The 19,407-nt window shown below is 41.0% G+C and overlaps 1 protein-coding gene across 3 annotated transcripts in view; it reads right to left on the bottom strand.

Moving 5' to 3' along the window:
• Window positions 1-19,407, bottom strand: part of PRKCD (protein kinase C delta) — a 96,398-nt gene that overhangs the window by 33,571 nt on the left and 43,420 nt on the right. For all 3 annotated transcript variants that reach the window (XM_054977086.1, XM_054977088.1, XM_054977087.1), the window contains exons 3-4: window positions 14,341-14,540; window positions 12,429-12,489 (exon numbers count right to left, since the gene is read on the bottom strand). In XM_054977086.1, the coding sequence (XP_054833061.1) occupies window positions 12,429-12,489; window positions 14,341-14,540 (261 nt within the window). The remainder of the gene's footprint in view (window positions 1-12,428; window positions 12,490-14,340; window positions 14,541-19,407) is intronic.

The following is a 19,407-nucleotide window of genomic DNA, read 5'->3' as shown; positions in this document are numbered from 1 at the left end:
CACACAGCCTGTTTTCTTGTCTGCAGAGTTAGAGGACTTTTAGGAGAAAGGGGGGGGGAATTAGGAGGAGCCTTGGGGAACCTATAACTGCTTGATACTTGTCTGTAGCCACCAGTCCTAGCAAGGATGGCATGTATGATACTGGCATCTTATCAATAAAAAACTTTTACTCATGAAGTAAAGTCTCTTGAGAGTTGCCTGACATCCTTAAAGATTGCTAGGACTGCCTTTCTTAACCCTGTAAGCCCAATGGGAGTCCCAGCTGAGCCAATCCCTGGACCTCTGCTGCAGCTGCCATGGGGGCTACAGAAACTAGAAGCCCACTTTGAAGGGGACCCAGAGGAGTTGGGGTACTTCCTAGAGCAGGCAGCAGAATTCTTTTTTTCCCTTTTTTTTCAAAATAATTTTTATTGGGTGAGTTAACATACAAATTAATTAATATACATTATATTACCCCACCTATTCCTGTTTCCCTCACCCACTCCCTCCCCCCTTTCTTGTTAGGCTTCCAACAGCTTTCCAACCCATTATCTAATTGTATTTATTATTCTATCCAATACATTGTCTAAAAAAAAGAATATTAGTTCACACTATTAACTTATTTTAACTTTCCATATATTATTTCTATCGGTAAAGACATTCTACCTCCCCCTTTAATAGTTCAATGACCACACTTTCCCCCTTACGTCCCATTTCTTTTCCAAATAACTTTTAAACTTCCCCCAGTCCATAACAAATTCTTCTGAATCTTGTTCTCTCATTTTCCTTGTCAATTTGTCCATCTCTGCCATGTACAGCAATTTCTGTATCCAATCTTCTATTGTCGGTATCTCTTGTGTCTTCCATAATTGTGCATATAACATCCTTGCTGCAGTTGTCATATAAAACATTAACAATCTATCTTGGGTCGCAAAATCTTCTAAACCTATATATAACAATAACAACTCTGGGTTTTTACTCACTTTTTTCTGTAATATATGTGACATAACATCAACAATATTCCCCCCAAATTGTTAGCTTTTTCACAAGACCACCACATATGATAAACCGACCCTTCATGTTTTTTACATTTCCAACATTTATCTGACATTTGGCTATTCCCAAAGGCTAATTTCTTTGGTGTTAAATACCATTTATACATCATTTTATAAACATTCTCCCTTATATTAGTACATGTTGATATCTTTAATGTATTTCTCCACAAATGCTCCCATGCTTCCATTGTAATATCTTTGTTACAATTTATTGCCCACTTTACCATTTGCACTTTTACTACTTCATCTTCCGTAAACTATTTTAACAGAATCTTATATGTCTTAGATATCGTTTTTTCCCCTTCTTGTAGCAAACATTCTTCCAATTCTGAATTTTTTAATTTGAATCCTATTTTTCTACGATCTGAATCATACAAATCTTTAATTTGTCTATACTGGAACCACCCATAATGAAATGGTAATTCTTCATTTGCTTTAATTATAACTGTTTTTTGTTCCATTCTCAAAATTTCTTTGTATGTCATCTACTCTTTGCCATTATATTCCATTTTAGGATTTACATCTTCCGCCAGTACAATCCACAATGGGGTTTCTTCATCTAAATATCTCTTATATTTTTGCCAAACCATAAATAAACTCCGTCTCACATAATGATGTAAAAACATAGCATCTGCTTTGACCTTATCGTACCATAGATATGCATGCCATCCAAATATTTTGTTGTATCCTTTCAAGACTAGTAACTTATGATTCTTTAATAACATCCAATCTTTCAGCCACACTAAACAAATTGCTTCATGGTAAAGTTGCAAATTAGGTAATTGTAGTCCTCCGCATTTCTTGGCATCATACAGCACATTTCATCATATCCCTATCTATTTGTTGCCACAGTTTATCATAGTTATTCTTAAAGTAGCAGAATTCTTGAGAGAACGGGGCCACACTTTCCCTGATGAAGCCAACTGGGTGAGCTACTTGGGCTCCCGGTTGTGGGGAGAAGTTGCCAAATGGTATGTGACTCTCTACACAGCTCGAGCCCTGGAGCTGCAGAATGTGAGAGCCTTTATGCGCACAATGCAGGCACAGAACGAAAATGGGGAGAGAGCAAGAACTAAACTGAAGTGCATGTGGCAGGGGAAGCAACCGGTGCACACGTTTGCAGCCGAGTTCAGAGTGTGTGCTGCCAAAGTTCAAGAATGGACTGAATTGATGACAGTGGAGTTTTTCCATGCTGGCTTGAATCGAGACTTAGTGGTCAAAGCCATGGTGCAAGATGACCATGTACCCCGCTGGGGTGGATACAACTGGCATATGAGATTGAAAACAGGGAGGAGGCTGTAAAGCTACTTTGCTTGAAACACCAAGCTGGTGAACAGCAGGGAGCCACCGAGAGAGGACGAGGAGACAAGCCTCGCATGAGAGGGCCCATCCCATCGGGCAAGATGGAGAGGAGGAGGAATCAAGGTTTGTGCCTAAAATGTGGCAGAGTGGGCCACTCCTCCATAGAATGCCAGGAGTTAAGAAGACACTCTGAGAGAAAGATGGGGTGCCAGAGCAGCCTGGCCAGGAGGAGAAGCAGCCCCAGCTTGCTTGAGTTGGGGTGGAGCAGCATCCCAAATGCTCAAGAAGGCAGCAGTAGGTGGGATGGGGGGAAGCACCCAAGAGATTGGGAGAGGGATTTCCTTTCAGCAGTGAGGAGGAAGAGCTGGCGGGCAACTGCACAACTTGCTGTGACAGGCATCTGTCAGCAGGTCAAAGAGCAGGTGCCAAGCATGAGAAAAGGGGACCTTATTTTTCCTCCCCATTACAATAGTACACTTTAGAAGGGGGATACATATTAGGGAGAGAGCTCTGATCGATTCAGGGTGCAGCAGGGACCTAACTGCCCCAGCCCTAGTCACAGGTCTGGGACTGGATCTGGTGAAATTAACAGAGCCTATTAGATTTGAGCAAATGGATGGCTGTGGAGTTGAAAAAATGTCACGATGACAAAAGAGCCAGGCACTTCATAAAAATGTTCATAAGAGCCGGGTTCATAAAAACGTTGCACTTAACACAGAGGCAATTCTGGTGGCCAGGAATGTGGAAAGACATATCTTAGTATGTATCCAGTTGCCCTGTTTGTTTGATGGGGAAAAGACCGGGGGGGGGGGATCCTCCTGGTCTCTTACAACCACAACCTTTGTCTACCATCTCCATGGATTTTGTCACTGACTTTCCCCCTTCTATGGAAAAAACTGTAATTTTAGTGGTGGTTGATTTATTCTCCAAAGAAGCACATTTCATGCCCTGCTCTAAACTCCCCACAGCAAAGAAGCTAGCCAGCCTATTCATGCAGAACTTGGTATGTTTACACTCTTTCCCACACAAGATAATTTCTGACGGGGTGGGAGGTCCAACTTTTGATTAATCAGCCTTAATACCATGGTAATGCAAGGCACTCAAGGTGCATGGTGAAGAATGCTTTGGTGACGGATTCTGGTTTCAGTTATAGGGCCAGAGGATTGAGCAAAAACAAAACATTATTTCTTTTTTAGGCATGGGTAATTGGGGAGGACTTGTGACCTAATAGCCATGTTCCTTGATTAGTAAAAGATTAGAAGAAGGAAGTTGCTAGGTCCTAGGAATATTTCCACTCACTTCCTATTCCCAAAAACCCAAATGAATGAAATTTGTTTGTGCATCATTAAAGAGACCCTTTCTGGTCTCTTTAAACTTGTCATTTTCTCTTGTTGATCACGTAAAAAAGGAAATAAATTCAGTTTGATGGGTGGTATGTTAAATGAGCAATAATACTTCACAACACTTCCCCTACCTCATTAGCTCTGTGTCAAAAAAAATTTTCTGAATTAAAAAGTAAATGAATAGAAAATCTGATTGCTGAGATATACAAGGGCTGGAAGAAAAGAGCAAGATATAGATCAACCATTTCACAGAGCAGAAAGTTATTCTAATTTTTGTCTTTAAACTGAAATTAAGCAATACAAGTTCTACTGAAATCTAGATGAGATATATTTTGGATCAGGTTGATAGATCAAGTTGTTAACTTCAACATTACAAGTGGCAGCAGACACTGACATGGTTATGATGGTACAAACAACATCTCAGAGGCCAAATGCAGCATTTGTAGAGTGGTGCTCTGGGAAAGAGGTACCACCAGTGGAGTCTATAGCAAAGAAAAGCGGCGGCAGCAGCAGGAACTGCAGTTGTCTCCATCCTGAATTTCTTGAGAAAAGTGAGTATGAAGTGAGTATATGAAGTGAGTATATGAAGATTTTTCACATGGTTCATAGCAGTGGAAACTACAGGTACCGGCTACATGTACAATGCTAGTAGGTTATATTTTCTCTTTAAAATATTTGTGATGTATAAATGAGACAATATTTCAAAAAACATTGTCAGAATTATAAAGGAAGTAATGATTCGAGTCACAAAGAAAACATTGAAACAAGTATTAGAAAGCAGATGCAGGGTTGCAACACAGAGACTGGTTAAATTCAGGAGTGGTGAACATGGATTCCCTCCCCATCCAAATGCATTTTCCACCCAAATATTCACAAGAGTGTCTTTTAACACAACAGATAAGTAGAAACTTTATCTCGTGATAAAGATACATGGCTCAGTGATAGTAAAGTCCAGAGGTTCAATCTGCAGAATCTCCAGTTAAAGGATTTCAGGTAACAGGTGGTTGGGGAAGTCTTCTATCTGCCTGAGGCTCTGGAGAGTCACTGCCAATCAGAGCAGACACTGTTGGGCCAATGGTCTGACTTGTTTGAGGACAACTGAAAGTTTCAACAGAACTCTTTCTTAACGTCACCATCACTCCTCTTATTAATAAAGCAGGTGTGTCTCTAATTGATATGTGTGACAAAACAGGTCAACAGAAAAAAACAGGCATGGGTTGCTACATACAAGGGGGACTTTCAATGTAGAAAGTGAGTTCAATTGAAATATGCTGTATGTATTAATTTAGCATCTGAAAGCATGCACATCGTTGATACATAAATCAGACTGAATTAAGTGACAACTTTTCAGATATCCCTTTTGAATAAATTATGCCTATCTACCCACTAAACATTCTTCAGAAAATATAATTCAAAACAAAAATCCTAATCAGATTCCCCTCCTTACCCATAAAAATTTTAAGTTCTTGATGCCATAAGAATTTGCACCATACTGAAACAACTAATTTTTCAAATAAGAGAGTCACAAACCCCTTCTTCTTGAAGCTGAAATCAGCAGCATGATAACGTGCAGAAAGAGAAAGGTATTCCAACTGTCTCCCAAGCTGCTTAATGCAGAAATGGAGACACTCTATGCTAAAGTAAACCATCCACTGTGGTGCTAAAGTTCTGTGACTGGATAAGGTCAATAATTTCATTAAATAAACAAAGACATCTGCAACTAGATCTGCTTTCCATAAGTATAATTTTAAATAACAAAAAGAAAGACCTGGCTTTTGTGGGTCCAATTCTTATATACAATAACAGTGACAAATAATACCTTGTTTCTTCTCTTCACTAACAAAAACGAAGAACATCCCTTACTTTTTTGTTTTAAAAATATCACAAGGTAAAGAAATTTTAGGACAAGTCACTTTAGAGACTTCAGTTTTTAAGGCTGAATCAAAGGACACGCTGCTTACAAGCTGATGACAGATCCTATATCAAAGATGTCATGAAACCCTACCTTAGCCCTTGTCAACGTTCTACAGTTAGACTGAGATTCTCTCTTTAGAGGCTATTGATAAAATAGTTGAAGTTGTGAAGGCCAAGTTGGATCCCTGAGCCTTGATATTATTAAAAGCATGTTTTAAGAAAATGTTATCCCTTGTAAGAAGTGAGAATGTATTTATTTTTTAAAATAAATTTTTATTTTATTTTAAGATAAACAAGGGGATACAGAAATGAAAAGGAAAGGGGAACAGATTTTTTTTTAAAAAATGGATGCAAAATTTGGGTGAAGAAACAACATTTCAACAGTGGGAAAATTTATGGATCAAAGTCATAAAGTTCACAGCAAGTCAAACATTTAGTATAAGATTTTTTTTGATGGTACATGTCAGGGCTTGCCGCAGCTGCCGCTGGGCGTGGTGCTGGGCATGGCACTGGGCAGTCTGCTCCTGACATCACAGGGGGGCCAGGGATTTTGCAGGACCCTGCTCTGTGGAAGGAGGGGTGGTATACCTCACCCTGACTCCCTCTCAATCCACTCGCTGGCCTGCTCAACCTGGCCTGCTTACCCCCTGCATCTTCCACCATCTCTTCCTCCCAAGACTCTCCTTCAAACCTCCACTCTTCTTCTTGCCTTTTCCTTGGCTTCTCTCCACTCCAACTCTGCTCCATCACTCCTACTCAAACCCACCACCTCAGGGCTCTTCCCAGCCAGCTTTTATAGGGTTTCCTTCTACTGTCCCACCCCTCTTCCAGCCTTGTCTTGGGCTGCACCAAGCAGTTGCAGCTGGGGTAGCTGATCTGGCCCCACTGACCAGCACCAGCTGTGCCTTGTTCCCTGGCTGCCCAGCCTCCCTGCCCTGGCTGATTGCTGAAGGCCTGTCCAGCTGCCGTCCCCTGGCTAGCAGCCCGGCCTCCCTGGCTGAGCTGATGGCTGAAGGTGGGTCCAGCTGCGGCTCCTTGGCTGGTTGCCCAGGGCTTCCTGCAGAGTGCCTCCAATAGCCCCACCTGGAGTGGCTTGGCTTTTGGCAACTCCTGGGCCAGGCTACTATTTTCTAGCTGGGGCGTGGCTTTGGGTTGTTGGGGCTGCTGCTGCTTCTCCTCCTCAGGTAAGGTCTTTGGGTGGGTGACTGCTGGGCCCCCAATCCCTCTGCCCTTGCCCCCTTCTGCCTTGCTTAGTCCCCTTTCCTTCCCCAGGGGAGTGGGACTCGCTGGCCTCTGTCTCCCCCTGCCTCCTGAGGCCCTGGGCCTTTGCCCCTTGCCCCTGGCACAGGCAGGTTCTGGCTCCATTTGCCTGTGGGAGGGGATGACCTGCTGTCCCCCGGCTGCCCCCTCTGCTTGCCAGTCAGACCGGTTGACCTACTGTCTGCTGTCTGACCAGTTGACCTGCTGTCTGACCAGTTGACCTGCTGGCTGCTGGCTGCCCCCTCTGTTTGCCCGTCAGCCCGGTTGACCTGCTGTTCCTTCTTGTCAAGTCTGGGGGCTGGGGCTCAGACCCTGGACAGTACGTTACCCCAAAAGATATTGAAAAAATGGATAAGAAGTATATAGGGACTTGCTGGAACTGTAAGGAAGCAGACGGCTTTTTTCGTATGTGGTGGACATGTAAAAAATTCTGGAAAGGCATACATGCTGAGATTCAGAAGATTTTAAAAATTGATTTTGCTATGAAACCTGAGACTATGATGTTGGGGATAATACCGGATAGTGCTGACAGACCACTATATGAATTATTGAGATATCTGCTGACAGCAGCTAGAGTAGTAATGGCAAGCAAATGGAAAGAAGAAGAATGCCCAACCAGAGAAATCTGGAAAGATAAAATGTCAGAATATGCAGCAGTGGGAATGTATTTAAATGAGCAAATTTTTCCATGACTTCTTTAGGATACTGTAATTGAATTATAGTTGGAAAAAGCTTTTTTTGGCCAAAAATAACCCTGTTTCTAATCTTACTGTTGGGGATAAAGTGACTGAGCAACTGGGAGCAACTGTTTGATCTTACTGAATCTTTCAGCAGACTTAAATACTGTAGACCACTCCATATTATTAGATCATTTGGAAAACAGGGTAGAGATTCAAGGGGTTGATTTCTGGTGCTTTTTAATAATTTAGGAGAACACAGAATTTCCATAAGAAACTGATTCTCTGAGACTTGACCTCTATATAGGGTTCGGTATTGTTATCTATGCTTTTTAACATATATGTATTACACTAAATGAAAATGTCCAGAACATTGAAGTTGGGTGTCCTCAATATGCTGATGAAACCTAACTCTATTTTTAAAAAATCATCCGTAAGTGGCTAGCACTGTACTGAACTGCTGTCTGGAAGCAACAGTCAAGTCGCTGAAATGGAACAAGCTGAAAATTAATTCAGACAAGACAGAGGGTTGATAAGAACTAGACTTTAGAGGGATGAGAACTGCCGACATTCTATGGCATGAGGCTGTCTTTTGAAAATCAGATGTGAATATCCTCGGGTAGCTTTGGACCCAACCTTATTGTTAGACAAACTGGTTGGTGCTGTTGCTAGGAATGCCCTTTTACAAATTACATCTGACTTGTACTGAAGTTGGGGCAGCTGTTATAGACAATTTGGAAAATAAGATTAGTGCAAAATACAGTGATCCATATGTTCACTGGCGTAAGCCAATACAAGCATATAACACTGGTTTGTTTTTAGGCTCAAGTTAAGATGCTCATTCTTACATCAAAGCTTCACACATATCTGTCTTTCCCTGTATAAACCCAGGTACTAGCTGCACTCACAGATAAATATATTTCTTAGGGCTTTTTTATTTGCTGACTTTTTCATTTACTGAAAATACAGATGATGAACTTGGGACTTTTTGTACTGTGTTGTTGTTAATGACAGAACTGTCATTAACAACAGCACCTAATTTCACCCTGTGTACTAATCTCACATTGTAATCTGCCTTGAGTCTCAGTAAGAAAGGAAGAATATAAATGACATAAATAAATAAGAAGATGAATTGTAGTTTTTTTTGTATTGTTTTGTTTTAAGCTTTTGTTGGATTCCTATTTGGCCTATAATGTTAGCCAGCTTGGGCCCTATTTGTGGAATGTCATGGATAAATATTTTAAGGGATAAACAAACAAATAAATAGAGGGGTGCAAGTTGGGGATCATATCCTGAGCCCATAGGGCAGAGATTTTACTCTGTTTTGTTTCTGCTAGTATTTTAGTATGAATTATTGAACACAAGAATTGTTCTACATTTCTGGTTCAAAAGAAATTTTTAGAACTCATTAAGCAATCTTTTAAACAAAATTACCATACCATTTCCAAGTAAAAGTTGAGAAAATATCAACAATATTTTCCTTATCCCAACCTCTGATACTTCAATGAAATCACCAAGGCTGATTTTTCTTCACGCAAAGAGTAGTAAATAATAACTACTATTTACACCAATGAGCCTGATATAGGAACAAAAGACTTCAAAATTCCAACAAACTTTTCCAAACGTCAGGTTTCTGCTAGCATGCATGCATCAGTAATTAAAGTACCTCTTATAAGCCTGTAAGGCAGCAAAAACATTACAATGTTGGCATTCATTGATTCTGATACAAATCAAGGTCACAGTGGTTTGGTTTTAATTATTTATATTACGCCCTACAGCAAGTAAGGATGTCTAGTAACAGATGGTAAACTGTTGAGAGATGAGAAAACATCACTGGATAAGCAAGTGTCTGATGCTCCAGTTCTATTTTATCAACTCTGCAATTTTTATAAAGAACTACACATGCCAAATCACTGCCAAATTACTTACACACACATGAACACACACAAATGGTAAGTTCAGTGAGCTGACTTTTTATCATTTTCACTTATGCCTAATGTTATATAGCACTATTAAGATAACACAAGGCAAGGCAGAAGGACCACAAATTGATAACACTACTTTGCACACTCAGTTCCTGGCAACTCCAAAAGCAGAGTTTGAAAGCAATTTTGCCTGGGACTTGGAAGAGTCGCTGGCACTGCCAGAGATAAGAACAATACTCGGTAAGATGGACCAACAACTTGACTTAATACAGCTTTATGTGTTTGTATTGTGTAGCAATCCTTTGTTTGTCATGGGATGATAAGCATTCAAATGCAGGCTCTCATCCAAAGTGTGTGTGTGATTGGATCACCCTATTATTAGGGTATATTTGGCACACCTGGCTAATTCTGGATATATTAAGGTATACTGAACGCCAGAATTATTTGGGTTTATCCTGGAATTTCCATGCTGGCTATTTTAAAGCTGGCTGGCTTCTCCCTTTTGTCAGTTTTCCCCAGGAAGCAGGGGGGGGGGAGAGAGACTGAGGCGGGGGGGGGGGGGACTGAGTGACCAATAGGATGTGGCATTGGAGAAGCTCTAGTTGTCTGGCTGATCACAGGGATTATTTGATAGGAGATCCTTTTTCAAATTCTTGCCAAGGACATCAAAGCAGGCCTGGCCCAGAGTAGACTCCATTTTAGAGTGAGATAACTGAAAAGTGTGCTGTCAAGTAGATTCTCTGGGAGTCTACCTCTTGGATTACCACTGCCTTTGGGGTTCTGCACCTTTTGGATTACTCTGCTGCCTGCCTGGTGTACCTGAGGAACTGCCATCTGCCTGTGATCACCTGAAGAAGACTGCTGCCTGGTTTGAGAAGTTATTGGGGTTTTGTTCTGGTTTTGGGAGAAGGGCAGTTGGCCTGGTGTTGGGTTGAGAAGGGGTAGGGGAGGGGAAAAGGGTGTAGTGAGATGGTGCTTTTGCTTGTTTTCTGTGTTTGGTAGTTGTATAATATTTGTTGCTGTTTGGGTTGTTTTTTGCTTGTTTATGTGATTTAATATATGAAGAGTTACTGTGATATATTTTAAGAGTTGCTGTCGTTCCACAGTGCAGTTGTTATTGTTACTGCCTTTAGTGGACTTTTGGGGTGCTCTTATTGACTTATTCTGAGTTGATCTTGTTGCTACATTTAATGAGGTTTTAATGTGAGTTGCAGGCCTTGTTAAAAATACAAATTAATTTTCAGCTTAGGTACCAACAGAGCTTTCCCCTAAGGAGGCTTGCATCCACAATGATTTCACCTGGGCCCACGCCTTAGGCTTCAAAGCACACCACAGTGGCCCTCCTTCTTAATGGTTCAGCTTGCATTGGGGCTGGCTTTTTTGCCAGGGACTCCCTCTGTGTGTTTGGTTAAGGTTTCTTTGCCTTTGGAATTTCAACCCAAAGCAAACAATGGAGAGTGGCGGGGGCATCTTGTTCAGGGGCCCATAGAATTTGACTCCTTGTTCTAATCTTCTTAAAACTTGGGGAGTTTGTAGTAGATAGAAAGGACTAGGTTCCTTGTGATTTTGGTGGAGTTTGCACAACTTCCCAATTCCCTTGAATAGTTTCCCCACAGAGAATAATGGAGTTTGAATATATTTGGATTCCTGAATAAAACCCAGATCCGAATATTATACCAGTATTTTTGGGCCCAAATATCAGAATTATGGAATATGTATGGTATTCTGGAAACCTGAATCCAAATAATACCAGTTTTTTGTTTGGTGCACGCCCCTAACATTCACTTCAATGGCACGTCCACAGCAGGATGTGTCCAGAAAAGCTACCACAATCATTGAAGAAAAGGAAAACTTTTTCGCTTCTATGATCACATAAGCATCCCTACAGCAGATATATATTATGGACTGACATTGTATATCATGGAAAACTGAGACACAAATGATAGCACAGCATATACATTTTAAATATCAAGAACACACATGATGCTGCCTTATACTGAGTCAGAACATTTGTCTATCAAGGTCAGTAGTGTCTACTCTGATGGGCAGCCAGAGTCCTAGGAAGGGAGTTTTCACATCACCTAAAACCTGCTTCCTTTAGCTGGAGATGGAAGGGGCTGAACCTAAGGCCCACATGGAAAGCAGATGCTCTACCACTGAGCCATAGCCCTTCCTCAATACCCCCTAATTCGTCTACTCATATATTTGGTTTCCTAGTTTTCCCTTACCAATCTGAAAATAAATGAGGAGTCATGGGCATTACAGTATCAGCAGCATCTTGCTGGAATTGCCATTCTTCAAAATTTAGAGGAGCATGAAAACAAAGTTCTTAATGCATACAAGTGTAATCAACGTGATAACACTGAAGATACAAACTGATTTACAAACTGATGAGTTTATCAATTTCATAAGGCTTAGGTAATTCTGAGCAGTGACTCATTTTTACCCATTTACACTAATGGAGACTTTAGAGTTTATGCTAGAGTAAATACCAGACAGTAAATTTCCCCCGTAAGACAACAGTTTTCTTGACTGTACTGCTAGTCCAACAAAGAATATTAATAAACTATCACTAATAACAATTCATGCCTGTACTAGCTGAACAAACCTCGGTGCATATAAAACCCGTTCCATTACATCTGATTCCACTCAAACCTATAGTTGTCACATATCCAAGATCAGAATGCACTAGATAGGAACTGCTAATATTTCACCTGAATAATAACTGCACTATTCCAGACAATACTACTATGATCAGGCAGTGCTGATGAACATGTAGTGATTTCTATGCACACATCTTGCTCAGAGCATTGGAGTAACTATGCTTTCTTCTTATAATCCAGGATTGCTCTAGGTATAAATACTCTCTGTTACATATACAAAGAATCTCATGAATCAAGATTTGGACTAGGCTTTCCACATTTAACTATCACTATAAACTGAAGATTTTTAAAAAAAAACACCTCTCCTTACCTCCATCTTCTAGAAAGTATTGCACAGCCATCAAGACCTTCCCTTGTGGTTGTAAATCAAGCTGAGAAGTAAGAAACCAAAGAATTACACTCTGGTTACATTAAAACACTCCCATCATCTAGAAGGAATTAAGTGTCTCACAAGGCTGATTAGAGGAGCAAGTCATAGGAAGTAGCAGCTTTCCATCTCTGTTCCACTTATTAGTGGTTACTGTGTCGACATTTTGCTTTTCTTAATCAATAGTGATTGGCTGCAACATCAGCCAATGGTGAATGAGGTTGGATTGTCAAGCCACAAGGTACTATACAGATATATAAATTACCCCAGATTCCCCTGATTCAATTGTTTTTTGCCAGAGAAAGTATCTCCAAATTCAGAGAATATGAATTTAGACTCCCAATGACAAATTATAAATACTGTTAAGCAAATGGTTGTTGTGGGTTTTCCGGGCTGTATTGCCGTGGTCTTGGCATTGTAGTTCCTGACATTTCGCCAGCAGCTGGCGAAACGTCAGGAACTACAATGCCAAGACCACGGCAATACAGCCCGGAAAACCCACAACAACCATTGTTCTCCGGCCGTGAAAGCCTTCGACAATACTATTAAGCAAAACTTTTTCCACAAAAAAAAGGGATTGTCAGCGGTGTAGAGTTCTGTAATCATCCATTTTTCACAGACTGAAATCCTAAATGAAATATATGAAAAATGGGCAGCTCATATGGAGTTTCCACTCATAACATACAGTTTAGTTTATCTGATGTCATGGCATGTTACTGGAAGCCAATGGCTGGGATGGTAAAATGCATGAATGTTAAAACTTGAGGTACACTGAGCTATGTATCCTGGACAGCAGAAGAGAGAACTAGACATGGAGCTGCTACTTTCACAGTTCAATTCAATGCAGAGTTACTCCAGTCTAAGCCCATTGATTTCAGTAGGTTTAAACTGGAGTAACTCTACACAGGATTGTACTTACAGAAGCCTTGATTCTGATAATACGTAGCCCTGTCCTAGGTATAGAAAGAGAAGGTCTACTTACTTAATTTGTAAGTAATGACAATAATAAATTCCAGGGCAATGTGGACTTCTCTTTAATTGCCCTTTTGTGTGCTGGCAGACTTTGCCTTCCCTTTCCCATTCCAAAGAAACAATTATACATCATTAAACAAGGAGATGTTGCTGAAAGCAAGGTCCTGAGATATCTGCTTTAGACAGGTAAAATCCATCCAAAGGAACTAATAAAAAGAAGCACTATTTATTGATCTAGACTCCCATTACTAGAACCTCCAACTTGTAACATGAGCCTGAAGTAACTGTGGGGAGGTCTGATCAACACTGGAACTAAAGTGCTAGAAAGAGGACATTGAACACTGCTCTCTCTCCATGCACTATTTCTTTAATCAAAAGTAGTTTTTAATGGTGCTTTAAACCTGATAGGGGGAAAACATATGCAAAAGATGGATACCTATATTTTTTTTCTCTACCGAGGCTTAAAGAAGCCCAGGGGGCAGGAGCATTTTCAGCAGGAAACTTTCCCTTCCCTATATGATGGACTCGAACCATATTAAGAGCATCATCACTCAATAGAAATACCAGTCATGGAACTCTGGGGTTTTGCAAAGTTTTGTCCTCAAATGTGTTATGTATAATTGATTAACAGTACACTGAAAATGAACTATGGATTACACTATATCAAAGAATTAGAAAATTCAACATCTGGACCCCTTTTATCCAAGACTGTGGATTTGCTTTGCCAATGAGTAAATCTTGACCCTTCACAAGCTGAATGAGCACAATTTTTTAGTACAACTACATGTGTTAAACCAGCTTGTTTGTTTCTTTTTCCATGCGTGTGAAATGGAAGAAATAGTAGTTCAATCAAAGTCATCAATCTAAAGGTTCATACACTTACCCAAAATTCTGATTTCCCGTTGCCTTTCTTGCATCTTTCAGCCAAAACAGACACACCTACAGTCACCTCAGATAATGGCTCCTCAGCAGCCTTCATGAGAACAATCTGAATAACACGCCCTTCATATATGTGGGCATCAAAAGAAGATTTCCAGTCAGGGTACATAGTAGGTTTCCTCTGAATTAAGGTTTTACCTCTCTCTGGAAATGTCACAAAAAGATTTAAATTAAAAATTAGCATGATGGTATTACAGGCATTGGCACATTTGTAATGAATCAAAGGCAGGAGATAATCTCAACAATTTTGAGATGATGGTGAGGATTACAGTAAATCTTCAAATATTTGTATAATTTTTATCAGTGGTAATTTCCACTGTAATAAGGCTTAAAACACATTCCAATTTATAAAGTTCTCTGCCTTTTTTAAAAAATATGGTTTTAAAGATTTATAGCACAAGCCTAAACCCCATCTCTGAATGGTTTAGGATACTGATCAAGCCCTATGCTAATATAGTATGCTGAAATATGCAGCATAACCTGAAGATACACCAGAGTCAAAGGCACCATACTGATGCTGTACTGGTGCAGTCCTGGTAGAAGTGGGTGGTGTCGGAGAAGTGGGACTTAATCAGTAACCCAAGTGCCTCCAGCCTACTTCCTACACCTGGTACAACATTACTCCTGCAACTACCCTGGCTAAACTGGAAAAACATTTCTACTGAATTCACTCAGAGTGAAAATACACAGTGCAGCTAAGCATGAAGCCAATCACAGATCTCTAAAGCATTATATAAATTCCAGCATAGCCTCACCTTGAGCCCAGTGAGAACAAACAACAGCAGGATTTTGGTGACAGAAATGGCACTCTGCACAAGGAGAGCAAAGGAAAGCACTTTGCACAAACAGCTAAGGAAAAGAACACACACTGGTGCATCATATTGTTAAAACTGCTCTGCTCAGAACCCTTACAGATATTCCATCCCAAGACATGAACACTAAACAGAAACCTTCTCTGTTCCAGCTGGCAATGCTAGAACATTGCATCCTTCACAGACAAGCAAGGAAGGAGAGGAATCTTCTGCTTCAATCTCTCGGTACCGTGATTCTGTGCCCCTGTATATTTCTGCAACCACCCTCCATCCCTACTGCTAGCTGTAAGTATGTACAATGCATGTTTGAATACTGTACAGTATGCATACAATGTATACTGTAAGTGGCCAAACACAGTGGCCATTACCATGTGAACTTAGAGCCCCATGGAACCACACCAACAGATGCAGCAGGCACAGTTATAATGCAATGAACTAGAAGGGATGGGTAACTATTGATTCAGTAGGTATACTGTGTCACCCAAGCAGTGCTTTCCTAATGTGTAGGACCTTCCTCTCCCAATATAGAGGGGGAAGCAGACTGAAAGTGCCGTACGTAATTGTGAGGCCATCTGCAGTGTGTTGCTATCTTTTTGCCTCTTTGCATCCAACAGAAGAAGCTGAATGGACTGCATTCACAGCCCAGTGACAACCATCTGATGAATCTACAGTATGATTAACAGCTGCAGTGATCAGTAGGCAGCTATCTGCTCTGCTATGGGTTTGCTAACTCTTGATACATAAGACTCAGTTCCTACCAACTATCTTAAGCACAGGACACACTAGGAGGGGGCTGTTATCTGCATGGTTATGCTGTACCAAGGGGTTGGGAAAGTTCCTTAAGGTTGCACAATCCTCCTGATTTCCGTTGGTGTATTATAAGCCATGCAATCTGTGGGAAAGGGAGTGGGTCAAGAAAGATGCTGTACAAGGGATGCTGGGATGAATAGAAGCAGGTGGCAGTAAGGAACCCTTTGCCTGCAGCATAAGAATTGTGCATAGGGGACAGCTGACTAAAATAATTGGCTTCTTCACATGCTAGTCAGTATGAATGGGTCTTTCTCTACTGCGAGTGTTTGATGGTATACAACCATAACTGTGAAAGGTATTCCTTCCAGGAGTGAATTATAGGAAGCCCATGCAGGGCTTGAAATGGGGACCCTAAGAATGCTTGGACTGTACATTTCTACTATTTATTTATTTATTTATTTATTTTATTCGATTTGTATTCCTCCCTCCCCGCATCAGCAGGCTCAGGGTGGATTCCAATTAATACAATAATATAAAATAAAATACCTTTAAAACTGATAAAACATCTTAAAATATTTTAAAAAGACACACGCAACAGACAATATAGCAGCAGTTTTTTTTAAACATATGGCAGCAGATTTCACCAGCAACCACCACCCAACCACCTACAGAAATAGACGGTCAAGGCAGGTGGTAGACACCCTTTGTAGGGGCAACTATCTCTAGGTGGCCGGCAGGGAGGCCCAAAGCATCAACCATATGCCTGGTGGAAGAGCTCCATCTTACAGGCCTGGCGGAAGAATAGCAAATCCGTCCGGGCCCTGATCTCTTTAGACAGAGCGTTCCTCCAGGTCGGAGCCAGGACTGAGAAGGCCATGGCTCTGGTTAACACTAAATGGGCCTCCCTTGGGCCAGGGACAAGCAGCAGCTGTTTATCATTAGAGCGAAGCGTCTATTATGCTAGGGCTTTCTCTACAATTCTCCCAGCCATGGCATATGGCTGGTTTCAACACTACAGAAGCTGAGAGGTTACGCACTACGCACTATGTTAGGTGCGTACTCAATTGGTTGTGTGGTTACAGGAAAGGTGTGATGAGTGGGTTCTAATATGGCTCCCCATGCTTTGCTGCTGATCAGGTTATTAATAGTTAAAAGGTAAGTTATGAAATCCTGAGAGCATTACTCATGCCCACGCAGGATTTAAACCCAAGATTCCTATATACCTTAAGGATGCTTTTCCACAGGAAGCTATTACAGAGGTGAGAAGAATGTTTTTCTGTGAGTGTGTGGTTGTATGTTCCCTTGTTACTGTCCTAATATCTCCATTCACTTTGCCTGGCAAGAGAAAAGATAGTGTTCCTATGTCTTATCGCCCACCTGTCTCCTACCCCAGGACCTGAACCATTGGCACTGTACTGGGGCTGTCTCTGCAACTGAGCTTCAGAGGCATGGGTGTATGCGTGTGATATGGTCACAGTGGCCATAGATCCTTCCCTGTGTATCTACCTGCCAAAAGGAACTTCACTTCTGCAGAGCTCCTTGGATGATATTTTTCTCTCCTAGTGTTGCCATGATACACCCTATGTGGGGAGCTATTTTCATTATGTCTCCACTCTTTTTGTGTTCTACAAGTGACTGGTGGTGGCTGGTGTTAGGGCATGAATGCCTGTATTCAGGCCTTTTTTTCTGGGAAAAGAGGTGGTGGAACTCAGTGAGTTGCCCTCAGAGAAAATAGTCACATGGCTGGTGGCCCCGCCCCCTGATCTCCAGACAGAGGGGAGTTGAGATTGCCCTCTGCGCCGCTCAATCTCAACTCCCCTCTGTCTGGAGATCAGGGGGTGGGGCCACCAGCCATGTGACCATTTTCAAGAGGTTCCGGAACTCCGTTCCCCCACGTTCCTGCTGAAAAAAAGCCCTGCCTGTATTAGTGTGCACTAATTGGCTGCTTCAAAATCTGGCCATCGTGGGACTGTCATCATCATTTTGCTCCATGATCGGAAGGTTGCAGCAGGGTTTCTATAGACTCCAACACAATTGCTCTACTCTCCACACCGTCTTGGTTTCTTTTGCACACATTTCCATTCTGCTTAGTTAGCATAAGACACTAATTAGTGGTGTCAGTGCTTTGGGCTTAGTTCTGAGCTATTATAATGGTTAAATTATAAATGTCAGAGGTAATATGAGCTCTTTGAAGAACATTACATAGGTGGTGTTTCTGTAGGAACTTGTATTGTTCAAAATTCTGCGTTCTTATTTCAAAAGGCTAATAGAATTTTACAAAAATGTGTTAGCTTGTGCCTATGATGAAGAAATACTCCAGAAATTGTACCTCATCACAGACAAGGCTTAGCTTCTTGCTGAACTCATCAGGTAGCTAAGTTGAGCCCTGGGGAAAGGCAGGATATAATTAAAAAAAAATAAACTAAAAACAAAATAAAACAGTTTTCCAAAGCCATTTGTACCACTCAGTGACTTTGGGAATTGGTACACCTTTTTAGTGGGCCAAGACTGTTGTCTCTGTAACTACTAAAGTATGTGCAATTATGTCCTTATGAAGATGATCCTCCTGCTCTTCTATGAAGAGCAAGTATCTGTGTTTTAGGTATACTTTGTTTAGCAATGTCAATATTTCCTTTTGCTTCTTGTACTACTTCTCCCCCTCCACAGCCACCTTTTCTACAGCCTTTAAACACAGCATTAGAGCACGGAAGCAGAACAATTCCACTGAGTGTGATTTAAGATGCCAAATTCTTGGCAATTCCTCTTTCAATACATATTTTCAGCATTTGTTTCTCTAGCTAGGATCTGAGCATCCCAACTTTTTATATTAAACTATCAACAATGGAATGTGTAGGGGGAAAGCAAGCAATTCATAGTTCCTAATACGATTCTAGCTGATACAGAAGATTGCTGCAGGAGCAGGAAAATCCCACTACACAGTCTGTGGATGGATGGAAATACACACAAAATTTCATAACTGTAATTTTCAGAGGTGCCAAAGTATTTTGTATAGAGAAAGAATGGATAGGCTTAATTTAGATCAGTCTTACCCATCCAAGTGAATAGCAAAATCACCAAAATGTCCACAATGGAGCAACTGGGTTTTTAATATCCAAACGACTTTTTGAGTTTTTAGAGTCAAGTTTATATGATCTAGCAGCTGCTTGCTCAATGCATGCTTCTTACTATGATGAACTGTCCAAACACTAGTAAAGAACAGCACCTTAGTATTCCTTTATTAGGCAAGGCCTGCCAAAGCCAACTTTATAAATGATGTATTTGACAAGCTGCCTTAATTTAGCTTGCCAAGTAACTTCAGATGTTCACAAATAACCACCTGAAGAGTTCTGCATTCTGTAGGCTTCTGTTTTATCTCCTCTAGTTCTGTCAAAAGTTCTACCTGGATCAGAGACCCCCTTTTTAAAAAAAGCTGTTTAGCACAAATGATT

This window comes from Eublepharis macularius, chromosome 4, assembly GCF_028583425.1.
Source record: "Eublepharis macularius isolate TG4126 chromosome 4, MPM_Emac_v1.0, whole genome shotgun sequence".
Classification (NCBI taxonomy): domain Eukaryota; kingdom Metazoa; phylum Chordata; class Lepidosauria; order Squamata; family Eublepharidae; genus Eublepharis; species Eublepharis macularius.
Note: the sequence above shows the minus strand (reverse complement) of the source record. Positions and strands in the feature narration are given on the sequence as shown.